We start from the raw sequence: 11,558 nt of genomic DNA on the forward strand, positions 1-11,558 counted from the left end.
CTGTGGGGTCTGAGCCTGGTGTAACTCATTGCTGTTTAAGCCTGGCTCAGTCCCCGAGCCCCGAGCCCTTCCCAGCGCCCTAAGCCGGGCTCTGTTGCATTCCAGCCCCCTGGACATCCCAGCCATGAGGGAAGCAGCGCGGTTCCTGCTGGGCACCCACGACTTCAGCACATTCCGCTCGCCGCACGCCGAGAGCCAGAGCCCCGTGCGGACCCTGCGGCTGCTGCAGCTGCAGCCGGGCCGGGCGCTGCTGGGCCAGCACGGCCTGCACAGGTGACAGCAGCCGGGGACACCGGGGACACCCACGGCGTGGGCCTTGCAGCGTGGGCACCACCGGTCTGACGTGTGATCGGATTTGTAATCTGATAGTGCCAATAATCGGATTTTTAATCTGATTTGTAATCTGATTTTTAGTCTGATTTGTAATCTGATTTTTAATCTGATTTTTAATCTGATTCTTATTCCCATGGGTGCCACTAATCTGATTTTTAACCTGATTTTTAGTCTGATTCTTATTCCCATGGGTGCCCATAATCTGATTTGTAATCTGATTTTTAACCTGATGGTGCAATAATCTGATTTTTAGTCTGATTTGTAATCTGGTTTTTAGTCTTGATTTTTAATCTGATGGGTGCCAATAATCTGATTTTTAATCTGATTTTTATTCTGATTCTTATTCTGATGGGTGCCAATAATCTGAATTTTAATCTGATTTTTAATCTGATTCTTATTCTCATGGGTGCCAGTAATCTGATTTGTAATCTGATTTTTATCTGATTTTTAATCTGATTTTTATTCTGATGGGTGCCAAAAATCTGATTTTTAATTGATTTTTACTCTGATGGGTGCCAAAAATCTGATTTTTAATTGATTTTTAATCTGATGGGCGCCAATAATCTGAATTTTAATCTGATTCTTATTCTCATGGGTGCCAGTAATCTGATTTTTAATCTGATTTTCAATCTGATTTTTATTCTGATGGGTGCCAATAATCTGATTTTAAATCTGATTTTTATCTGACTTCTAATCTGATTTTTAACTTGATGGGTGCCATTAATCTGATTTTTAATCTGATTTTAATCTGATTTTTAATCTGATGGGTGCCAACAATCAGGCTGCAGGGTGGGATTCTCAGGGCTGGCACACACCAAATCTCACTTTCAGCTGATAAATATTCCTAAAACATTCCTGATCTTTCTGGGGGAAAAAAAAACCCAAAAAACCTCAATTTTCTGCTTAATTCAGCCACTTCATTTCCATTCCTGCCTTTTTAATCTGATGGCTGCCAAAAATCTGATTTTTAATCTGATGGGTGCCAAAAATCTGATTTTTAATTTGATTTTTAATCTGATGGGTGCCAAAAATCTGATTTTTAATTTGATTTTTAATCTGATGGGTGCCAAAAATCTGATTTTTAATTTGATTTTTAATCTGATGGCTGCCAAAAATCTGATTTTTTTAATCTGATTTTTAGTCTGGTGGGTGCCAAAAATCAGATTTTTCCTGAATTTGGAGGCAGCAAAGTCGTGGCATGCAATGACCTCTAGTGAGGGAGGATGAAATAACAGAGGGGAGGATTTGAGCTGCTTGGGGAGAAACTCTGGGCACTCCAGGATGCCAAAATTTCCCTCTGGATAAAAACCCCTTGAATCTTTTGACCTTTTTTAAGTGATTATCATGAGCAGGTTGCTCAGTGGGCTTTGGTTTGTTAATTATTTTAATGAACGGGCGCAGGGATTTGTTCAGCACTGCAGGGAGGGTTTGGAAGGGTCAGAAATGGAATTTTTGTGGAGTTCAAATCAGGGATGGGTGTGGGCACCTCACAGGGGAGGTGAGGGTGGAAAATTGGGGAGGGGGAATTGGGGAGGGGGAATTGGCGAGGGGGAATTGGGAATGGAGAATTGAAGGTGGATAATTTGGGATGGGGAACTGGGGATGGGGAATTGGAAATTAATTGGGGATGGAGAATTGAAATGGAGAATTTGGGATGGAGAATTGAAATGGAGAATTGGAGATGGAGAATTGGGGATGGAGAATTTGGGATGGAAAATCTGGGATGGAGAATTGGGGATGGAGAATTGGGGATGGAGAATTGGAGATGAATTTGGGATGGAGAATTGGGGATGGAGAATTGGAGATGAATTTGGGATGGAGAATTGGGGATGGAGAATTGGAGATGAATTTGGGATGGAGAATTGGGGATGGAGAATTGGAGATGAATTTGGGATGGAGAATTGGGGATGGAAAATTGAAATGGAGAATTGGAGGTGAATATTTGGGGATGGAGAATTGGAAGTGGAGCATTGAAAATGGAGAATTGGGATGGAGGACTGGGGGTGGAAAATTGGAAATTAATTGAGGATGGAGGTTTGGAGGTGGAGAATTGGGGGAGGAATTGGGGAGGGGGAATTGGGAATGGAGAATTGAAGGTGAATAATTTGGGATGGGGAACTGGGGATGGGGAATTGGAAATTAATTGGGGATGGAGAATTGAAATGGAGAATTTGGGATGGAGAATTGGGGATGGAGAATTTGGGGATGGAAAATTGGGGATGGAAAATTGGAGATGAATTTGGGATGGAGAATTGGGGATGGAGAATTGGGGATGGAGAATTTGGGATGGAGAATTGGAGGTGGACGAGATGCTGGGTTTGGGACCTGAGCCAGGCTCGTTCCTGGCTGGCTGAACCCGGGGCAGGTCAGGAGGACGGTGGGGCCCTGGTGGTCACCTGAAGATGCCCCTGCGTGGGGCAGGCTGAGAATGTCACCAGGAGGGGAAAAACAGCTTTTCTTGCAGATTTTGGGGTGGGACTAAGGGACAGAAATGCTCCCTGGATGAGCCCAAAGGCACACCAGGAGCAGCCAGGGCTGGGTTGGTGACTCCAGGATTGGGTTTGGTGATTCCAGGGTGGGGTTGGTGACACCAGGTTGGGTTGGTCACTCCAGGGCTGGGTTGGTGACACCAGGGTTGGGTCGGTCACACCAGGGCTGGGTTGGTCACACTGGGGTTGGGTTGGTGACACCAGGGCTGGGTTGGTGACTCCAGGGCTGGGTTGGTGACACCGGGGCTGGGTTTGGTGACACCAGGCTGGGTTGGTAACACTGGGGCTGGGTTGGTGACTCCAGGGTTGGGTCGGTCACACCAGGGCTGGGTTTGTCACACCAGGGCTGGGTTTGTCACACCGGGGTTGGGTTGGTCACACCAGGCTGGGTTGGTGACACCAGGCTGGGTTGGTGACTCCAGGCTGGGTTGGTGACACCAGGCTGGGTTGGTGACTCCAGGCTGGGTTGGTGACACCGGGGCTGGGTTGGTGACTCCAGGGTTGGGTCGGTCACACCAGGGCTGGGTTTGTCACACTGGGGTTGGGTTGGTCACACCGGGGCTGGGTTGGTCACACCGGGGCTGGGACTGGACCTGAGCCAGGCCGGTTCCTGGCTGGCTGAACCCAGCTCTCCTGTCCCCGGGCAGGTCAGGAGGATGGTGGGGGCCCTGGTGGCCGTGGGCCAGGGCAGGCTGGCCCCCCGGCAGCTGCAGGAGCTGCTGCAGCTCAGGGACCCCCGGGCGCTGCCCCCTCACGCCGTGGCGCCGGCCTCGGGGCTCTTCCTGCACAGCGTGGAGTACAGCCAGGCAGGTGGGCATGGCTTAATTGATTAACTAATAGGTAATTATCCATTGATCAATGATCCTTCACTCCTCCTCAGCAGGAGGAAGGAGTGGGGCTGCGTGCTTTTGGTATTTTGGGGTGTTGTTTTCCTCCTGTGGGAGGAAATGATAACATCTAGAACATCAATTCTAACATAATTAATTATAAAAATGATCGTTATTGTCTCGCCCTCCACGTAACACTAAAAATAGAACAAATGTTTCTAAAACATCTCTCAGTTTCCCCATCTGTAAATCACAAAAACCTGACACCTCTGCTTCCAGTGGGGAGGGATGGGGGGTGAAGCAGATCCCAGCTGCTTCCAGAACCTTCTTTTCCCCTAAATCAATATTTTTCCCCTAAATCAATATTTTCTTTCCTCCTAAATCAATATTTCCTTTTCCCCATAATCAATATATTCTTTTCCCCTAAATCCATGTTTTCCCCTAAATCAATAGTTTCCTTTTCCCCAAAATCAATGTTTTCTTTTCCCCATAATCAGTATTTTTTCCCCTAAATCAATATTTTCTTTCCTCCTAAATCAATATTTCCTTTTCCCCATAATCAATATATTCTTTTCCCCTAAATCCATGTTTTCCCCTAAATCAATAGTTTCCTTTTCCCCAAAATCAATGTTTTCTGGGTTGGTGACACCAGGGCTGGGTTGGTGACACCGGGGTTGGGTTGGTGACACCAGGGCTGGGTTTGTCACACCAGGGCTGGGTTGGTGACACCGGGGCTGGGTTTGTCACACTGGGGTTGGGTTGGTCACACCGGGGCTGGGTTGGTCACACCGGGGCTGGGACTGGACCTGAGCCAGGCCGGTTCCTGGCTGGCTGAACCCAGCTCTCCTGTCCCCGGGCAGGTCAGGAGGATGGTGGGGGCCCTGGTGGCCGTGGGCCAGGGCAGGCTGGCCCCCCGGCAGCTGCAGGAGCTGCTGCAGCTCAGGGACCCCCGGGCGCTGCCCCCTCACGCCGTGGCGCCGGCCTCGGGGCTCTTCCTGCACAGCGTGGAGTACAGCCAGGCAGGTGGGCATGGCTTAATTGATTAACTAATAGGTAATTATCCATTGATCAATGATCCTTCACTCCTCCTCAGCAGGAGGAAGGAGTGGGGCTGCGTGCTTTTGGTATTTTGGGGTGTTGTTTTCCTCCTGTGGGAGGAAATGATAACATCTAGAACATCAATTCTAACATAATTAATTATAAAAATGATCGTTATTGTCTCGCCCTCCACGTAACACTAAAAATAGAACAAATGTTTCTAAAACATCTCTCAGTTTCCCCATCTGTAAATCACAAAAACCTGACACCTCTGCTTCCAGTGGGGAGGGATGGGGGGTGAAGCAGATCCCAGCTGCTTCCAGAACCTTCTTTTCCCCTAAATCAATATTTTCTTTCCTCCTAAATCAATATTTCCTTTTCCCCATAATCAATATATTCTTTTCCCCTAAATCCATGTTTCCTTTTCCCCTAAATCCATGTTTCCCCCTAAACCAATGTTTCCTTTCCCCCAAAATCAATGTTTTCTTTTCCCCATAATCAGTATTTTTTCCCCTAAATCAATATTTTCTTTCCCCTAAATCAATATTTCCTTTTTCCCCATAATCAATATATTCTTTTCCCCTAAATCCATGTTTTCCCCTAAATCAATAGTTTCCTTTTCCCCAAAATCAATGTTTTCTTTTCCCCATAATCAGTATTTTTTCCCCTAAATCAATATTTTCTTTCCTTTCCCTAAATCAATATTTTCCCCCTAAATCAATATTTCCTTTACCCCAAATCAATATTTCCTTTCCCTTAATCAATATTTTTCCCATTTTAAATCAATGTTTTTCTGCTCTCCCCTCAGATTTGGCCACCCCGAGTGCCCCAGCAGAAGAGGAGCTCTGCGAGCCGAGCTGAAAGGAAATGATAAATTATTTATAAAACTAATTAAACAATTAGAAAAATCACAGCATCTCTCTTGTCTCACCCTTCCCATAACACCAGAAATTTTTAAAAACACCTCTCGGTTCCTCCATTCCTAAATGATAAAAAATCCTGGTTTATCATTCCTAAATGATAAAAAATTCTGGTTTTTTATCATTCCTAAATGATAAAAAATCCTGGTTTTTTATCATTCCTAAATGATAAAAAATCCTGGTTTTTTATCATTCCTAAATGATAAAAAATTCTGCTTCCAGCGGGGAGGGAGGGGAGTGAAGCAGGTCCCAGCTTTTCCAAGAGATTTTTTCTGATTTTTTCTGGATTTTTTTAGGTTTTTTTCAGATTTTTTTCAGGTTTTTCTTCTCTGATTTTATTCAGATTTTTTTCTGAATTTTTCTGATTTCTTTCTGATTTTTTTCTGAATTTTTTCTGAATTCTTTCTGATTTTTTTCTGAATTTTTCTGGATTTTTTGATTTTTTTTTTCAGATTTTTTTCAGGTTTTTCTTCCAGCGGGGAGGGAGGGGAGTGAAGCAGGTCCCAGCTTTTCCAAGAGATTTTTTCTGATTTTTTTCTGAATTTTTCTGGATTTTTTGATTTTTTTTTTCAGATTTTTTTCAGGTTTTTCTTCTCTGATTTTTTTCAGATTTTTTTCTGAATTTTTTCTGAATTCTTTCTGATTTTTTTCTGAATTTTTCTGATTTTTTTTTCTGAATTTAAAGCCTCTCTGTCACCATTGTCAGAATCTCTCTGAGCTTCTGCTGCCTCAGCAGGAGGGAGGAGAGGGGCTGGGTGATTTTTATATTTTGTTTTTATATTTTTATATTTTGTTTTTACATTTTTAGATTTTGTTTTTATGTTTTTATACTTTGTTTTTATATTTTTATATTTTGTTTTTATATTTTTAGATTTTATTTTTACATTTTTAGATTTTGTTTTTATGTTTTTATACTTTGTTTTTATATTTTTAATATATTTATATAAATATATTTACACTTGGAATTTTATCAGTTTCAAGCAGCACTGAGGGGATTTGAAGAGAATTCAGCTGAGAAACTTTTACTTGAATATGTTTGGGATTTATTTGGGATTTTGGATTTTTTTTTCAATTTAGGATTTATCTGGGAAAACAAACGCTGGGTTTTCATCCCAAATTGCTCCCCAATGTTACAAAAAGGGTTCTTGACTCCCTGGATAAGTTTTTTTTTTCCCAAATTCCAAAATCCCGGTGCTGGCGTCACCGCAGGAATCGAACAAACACTGGAATTCTTTTATTAAAACCGAGCAGAAAAAAGCACAGAGAGTTTAAATAAAATAAAAACTGAAATCTCTGCTCTCAGGGGGTGCTCTGGGGCAGCCCCTTCTTCAGCAGGGACGTGAGATAACTGCCCAGCTCTTCATCCTGAAAGGCACAAAAACAAAACCAAAACCAGGGTGAGACCAAAATCTTCCTTCCACTGTCCCAGGAAATTTGGGAATGAAGGGAGGGAATTCCTGGAGCCTGCAGGACCTCGTGGGAGCCGTGCTGAAAAACTGCAACAACCCAAAAATTCATTTCTGGCTGTTCTTGACAAATTATGGCTGTGAAACTCCCACTTCCCAAAGGGCCTGAGGCTTTCCTTTGAGGAAAAGCTCCATTCCTGCTTGAAATCAAGAATAAACTGATTTTATTGCTCTGCCTTCCAAAGGAATTCCCTTGCTGCCAAGAAAGTTTAATAATCCAGCAAGTTTAATAATCTAGAATGTTTAATAGTCCAGAAAGTTTAATAATCCAGCAAATTCAATAATTCAGCAAATTTAATAATCTGGAATGTTTAATAATCCAGAAAGTTTAATAGCCTAGAAGGTTTAATAATCTAGGTTTAATAATCCAGCAATTTTAATAATCCAGCAAGTTTAATAATCCAGGTTTAATAACCCAGAAAGTTTGATAATCTAGATTTAATAATCCAGCAATTTTAATAATCCAGCAAGTTTAATAATCCAGGTTTAATAACTCAGAAAATTTGATAATCTAGATTTAATAATCCAGCAATTTTAATAATCCAGCAAGTTTAATAATCCAGGTTTAATAACTCAGAAAATTTGATAATCTAGATTTAATAATCCAGAAATTTTAATAATCCAGCAATTTTAATAATCCAGGTTTAATAACCCAGAAAATTTGATAATCTAGGTTTAATAATCCAGCAAGTTTAATAATCCAGGTTTAATAACCCAGAAAGTTTAATAATCCAGCCACAGAAAGGGAAGGTGCTGGGATGACTCAAATAAAAGAATGTTAAGATCAGAAATAGTTCTGCACTTTTTTGAAATTTTCCTAGAAATACGAAGTGAAATATTTAATTCAGAACTGAATTAAGTGGAATTAAGTGGAATTACCCCAGAAGTTCTCTGCCTTCCAGAGCTGGGAAACCATTTGTGCTGAACCCCAAAAGCTCAGCAAACAGCAGGGACTGCCCTCATCGTCCCAATTCCCTCCAAGGCAGAGGAGGGAGGTTTGGGGTGGGAGCTGGGGCTGGAAATGAGCAGTTCCCACCTGGTAGGTCCAGGAGACGAGCAGGACTTTGGTTCCTTGGTCCTCGGAGTGAGCTGTGGCCTGGATCAGGATGGACTCCACAGTGATGGAGCCGTCAGGGAGGTGCTGCACGGAGTAATCCTTCAGGACCCTGCAAGGAGAGCAGGAATTTGGGATTGATTTGGGGCAATAAATGCTGGGTTTGCACCCCAAATCCCAGCCTGTTCCTGGCTCCTGTGGCTGAGGCACAGCTCATGCTGGTGTTTGCAATGGTTCCTGCAGAGTTCAGCCAGCTCAGCCTGAGCCCTGCTCTGAGGGAAGAGCTCAGGGGGCAGCAGCTGCATGGAGGGAAAACCAAATTTTACCATTCTGCTGCTGCCAGCTCAAAGGAAGGGCCCCTGTGCCACAGCTGAGCTGCCAAAATAACCCAGCAGCTCCTGCCTTCCTTAAGCAGACACCTCCTTCCAAACCAAGACAATTGTCTTGAGCAGTGGCTGCAGAGATGTTCCACTTTTTCGTTTGGTTTGTTCCACTTCCTTTAAATTTTCCAAGCCCATGCTTGGGAATATGGCCTTAAAAACACATGGGGATAAAGAAATCAACTGATTTTCCATTTCAGGGCAGGCTCCTGCCTTCCTTAAGCAGACACCACCTTCCAAACCAAGGTGCCTGGAGAGATGTTCCACTTCCTCCAAGTTTTGTTCGGGTTTGTTCCACTTCCTTTACATTTTCCAAGCCCATGCTTGGAAAAGAGGGCACAAAAAACAACCTCAGAGGGCACAAAACACACTCAGAGAAGAGAAAAAATACCCTCAGACACAAAAAACACCCTGAGAGGGCACAAAAAAACATCCTCAGAGGACACAAAAAAAACACCCTGAGAGGACACAAAACACAGAGGACACAAAAACCACCCTGAGAGGGCAAAAACACCATTCTCAGAGGGCACACAAAACACCCTAGAGGATACGAAACAGAGGACACAAAAAACACCCTCAGAGGGCACAAAAGAGAGGACATGAAGAAAACCCTCAGAGGACACAAAAAAACCACCCTGAGAGGGCACAAAAACATCCTGAGAGGGCACAAAAAACACCCTGAGAGGGCGCAAACACAGAGGACATGAAGAAAACCCTGAGAAGGCACAAAAAAAACCACTCTCAGTGGGCACAAAAACCACCCTGAGAGGACACAAAAAACACCCTGGGAGGGCACAAAAAACACCCTGAGAGGGCAGAAAAACCACCCTGAGAGGACACAAACACAGAGGACATGAAGAAAACCTTGAGAGGGCACAAAAACCACCCTAACTGGGCACAAAAACACCCTGAGAGGACACAAAAACCACCCTGAGAGGGCACAAAAGAGAGGACATGAAGAACACCCTCAGAGGACACAAAAAAATCCACCCTGAGAGGGCACAAAAAACATTCAGAGGGCACAACCACCACCCTGAGTGCCCCAGCACTGAGCCCGGGGCACTGCTGAGCTGCACACCTGGAAATTTGGGAACTTTCTTTGATGTGTTCAGTGTATCAGGGGTGGTTAGCTATTAGCAGAAATAAAAAAATAATATTTAGGGATGATATTTGGTATTTAGTGATGATATTTGGTATTTAGTGATAATATTTGGTATTTAGTGATGGTATTTAGTGATAATATTTGGTGTTTAGTGATAATATTTGGTATTTAGTGATAATATTTGGTGTTTAGTGATAATATTTAGTGATAATATTTGGTATTTAGTGATAATATTTGGTGTTTAGTGATAATATTTGGTATTTAGTGATAATATTTGTTTTTTAGAGCAACTCCCTCTCTTCTCAGAGCACTTCCTGCTGTAAAAATCCGATTATTTATCTAAAATTCCGTTTATAAAACTAATTCCATCTCTCCCAAACCAAGCACACAAGAACAGCAAACCAGGCAGGGCGTGCACACCGAATTTAAACACATAAATTGCATCTTAAATTTGCGAAATTCTATTTTACCATTTTATATTTTATGACATCTATATTTTATATTTTAAATTTATATTTTTAAAATTCTATTTTAAGCTTTGTAAAGCCAGCAGCAGGGAGGGAATGGGGAGGGAAGGGTCACCTATGGCTGCTTCCCTCTTGAGGAGGCCCAGGGAGATGTCCACGGGGATGCAGGGGTTGGTGAGGATGGTGGTGGTCTCTCCATTGGCTGGCATGAAGCAGCTGACATCTGCAAAGGGAACAGCAGCAACAGAAGCTCAGCTCCAAGGGGCTCACTGTAATTAATTAATGGTAATTAAGGTGTCGAAGGCATTACTTGCTTAAAGGGGAGGTGAGAATGCCACGCCGAGGGCCAAAATGGATCCAAAATGTGCAAAATTTTAACTCCATTCCCTCCCCTCCCGTGGAAAACAATCCCAAGTCATGTCCAAGGGTATCACTTAATTAACTGGGCTTCATTAGTGTTAATTAAGGTGCTACAGGCATCAGTTTTTGAGGGGAGTTGTAAATGCCATCCCACCTAACTCTGCTGAGGGATCCAAAATGTGTAAAGTTTTAATGCCATTCCCTCCCCTCCCATGGAAAACAATCCCAAGTCATGTCCAAGGGGTCACTGCAATTAACTGGGCTTAATTAATGCTGATTAAGGTGTTACAGGCATCACGTCCTTGAGGGGAGCTGTAAGAGCCATCCTCTATAACTCTGCTGAGGGATCCAAAATGGATCCAAAATTGATCCAAAATGGATCCAGAATGTGTAAAGTTTTAATGCCATTCCCTCCCCTCCCATGGAAAACAATGTCCAAGGGTATCACTTAATTAACTGGGCTTCATTAATGTTAATTAAGGTGTTACAGGCATCAGTTTTTGAGGGGAGCTGCAAGTGCCACCTCACCTAACCGTGCTGAAGGATCCAAAATGGATCTGAAATGTGTAAAATTTTAACTCCATTCCCTCCCCTCCCATGGAAAACTATCCCAAGTCATGTCCAAGGGTATCACTGCAATTAACTGGACTTAATTAATGTTAATTAAGGTGTTACAGGCATCATTTCCTTGAGGGGAGCTGCAAGTGCCACCCTTCCTAACTGTGCTGAGGGATCCAAAATGTGTAAAATTTTAATTCAATTCCCACTTCTCCCATGGAAAACAATCCTAATTCATGTCCAAGGGTATCACTGCAATTAACAGGGTTAATTAAGGTGTTACAGGCATCATTTCCACGAGGAAGCTATAAATGCCACCCTCCCTAGCTGTGCTGAGGGGTGCAAAGTGTGAATTCCCAGCTGTGCTTCCCCTCCCTCCCTCCCTCCTGCCCAGGGATACCCACGGAACTCCTGCTCGATTTTCTGCTTCAGGAATTCCATTTTCTTGGCCTCGCCGTGGACCAGCAGCACATTCCTGGGCTCAGCCTGGCGGATCAGCTGCATGATGCCCTTGGCATCAGCGTGGGCACTGAAGGACATGTACTCCACCTGCAGCTTCACCTC

The 11,558-nt window shown here is 43.4% G+C and overlaps 2 protein-coding genes and 1 long non-coding RNA gene across 3 annotated transcripts; 1 reads left to right on the forward strand and 2 right to left on the reverse strand.

Moving 5' to 3' along the window:
• Window positions 1-105: 105 nt before the first annotated feature.
• On the forward strand, window positions 106-5,598 carry LOC121365202 (tRNA pseudouridine synthase-like 1; the record flags this gene model as incomplete). Its single annotated transcript, XM_041489194.1, has 3 exons — window positions 106-273; window positions 4,362-4,672; window positions 5,496-5,598. Coding segments are annotated over 3 exons (532 nt in total), but the record flags the coding sequence as incomplete, so codon positions are not given.
• Window positions 5,599-6,819: 1,221 nt separating this feature from the next.
• On the reverse strand, window positions 6,820-8,828 carry LOC121365200. The gene is made up of 2 exons (XR_005956967.1): window positions 8,110-8,828; window positions 6,820-6,972 (listed from the first exon to the last, which is right to left on the reverse strand). It is a non-coding gene; the product is annotated as an uncharacterized LOC121365200 (long non-coding RNA).
• A 1,206-nt stretch (window positions 8,829-10,034) lies between these two features.
• LOC121365201 (integrator complex subunit 11-like) lies at window positions 10,035-11,552 on the reverse strand. The gene is made up of 2 exons (XM_041489192.1): window positions 11,399-11,552; window positions 10,035-10,299 (listed from the first exon to the last, which is right to left on the reverse strand). The coding sequence occupies exons 1-2, from the start codon at window positions 11,532-11,534 to the stop codon at window positions 10,136-10,138; spliced, it is 300 nt and encodes a 99-aa protein (XP_041345126.1). The 5' UTR covers window positions 11,535-11,552; the 3' UTR covers window positions 10,035-10,135.
• Window positions 11,553-11,558: the final 6 nt, after the last annotated feature.

Source organism: Pyrgilauda ruficollis, unplaced genomic scaffold (assembly GCF_017590135.1).
Source record: "Pyrgilauda ruficollis isolate IOZ18807 unplaced genomic scaffold, ASM1759013v1 scaffold900, whole genome shotgun sequence".
In the NCBI taxonomy this organism is placed as follows: Eukaryota; Metazoa; Chordata; class Aves; order Passeriformes; family Passeridae; genus Pyrgilauda; species Pyrgilauda ruficollis.

What these genes read in the sequence shown, in the direction of transcription:
- LOC121365201 (XM_041489192.1), bottom strand. Translation starts at nt 11,534, where the DNA reads ATGTCCTTCAGTGCCCACGCTGATGCCAAGGGCATCATGCAGCTGATC. An exon ending in GAAAATCGAGCAGGAGTTCC is followed by an intron (nt 10,300 to 11,398) that starts GTGGGTATCCCT and finishes TTCCCTTTGCAG; the next exon opens with ATGTCAGCTGCTTCATGCCA.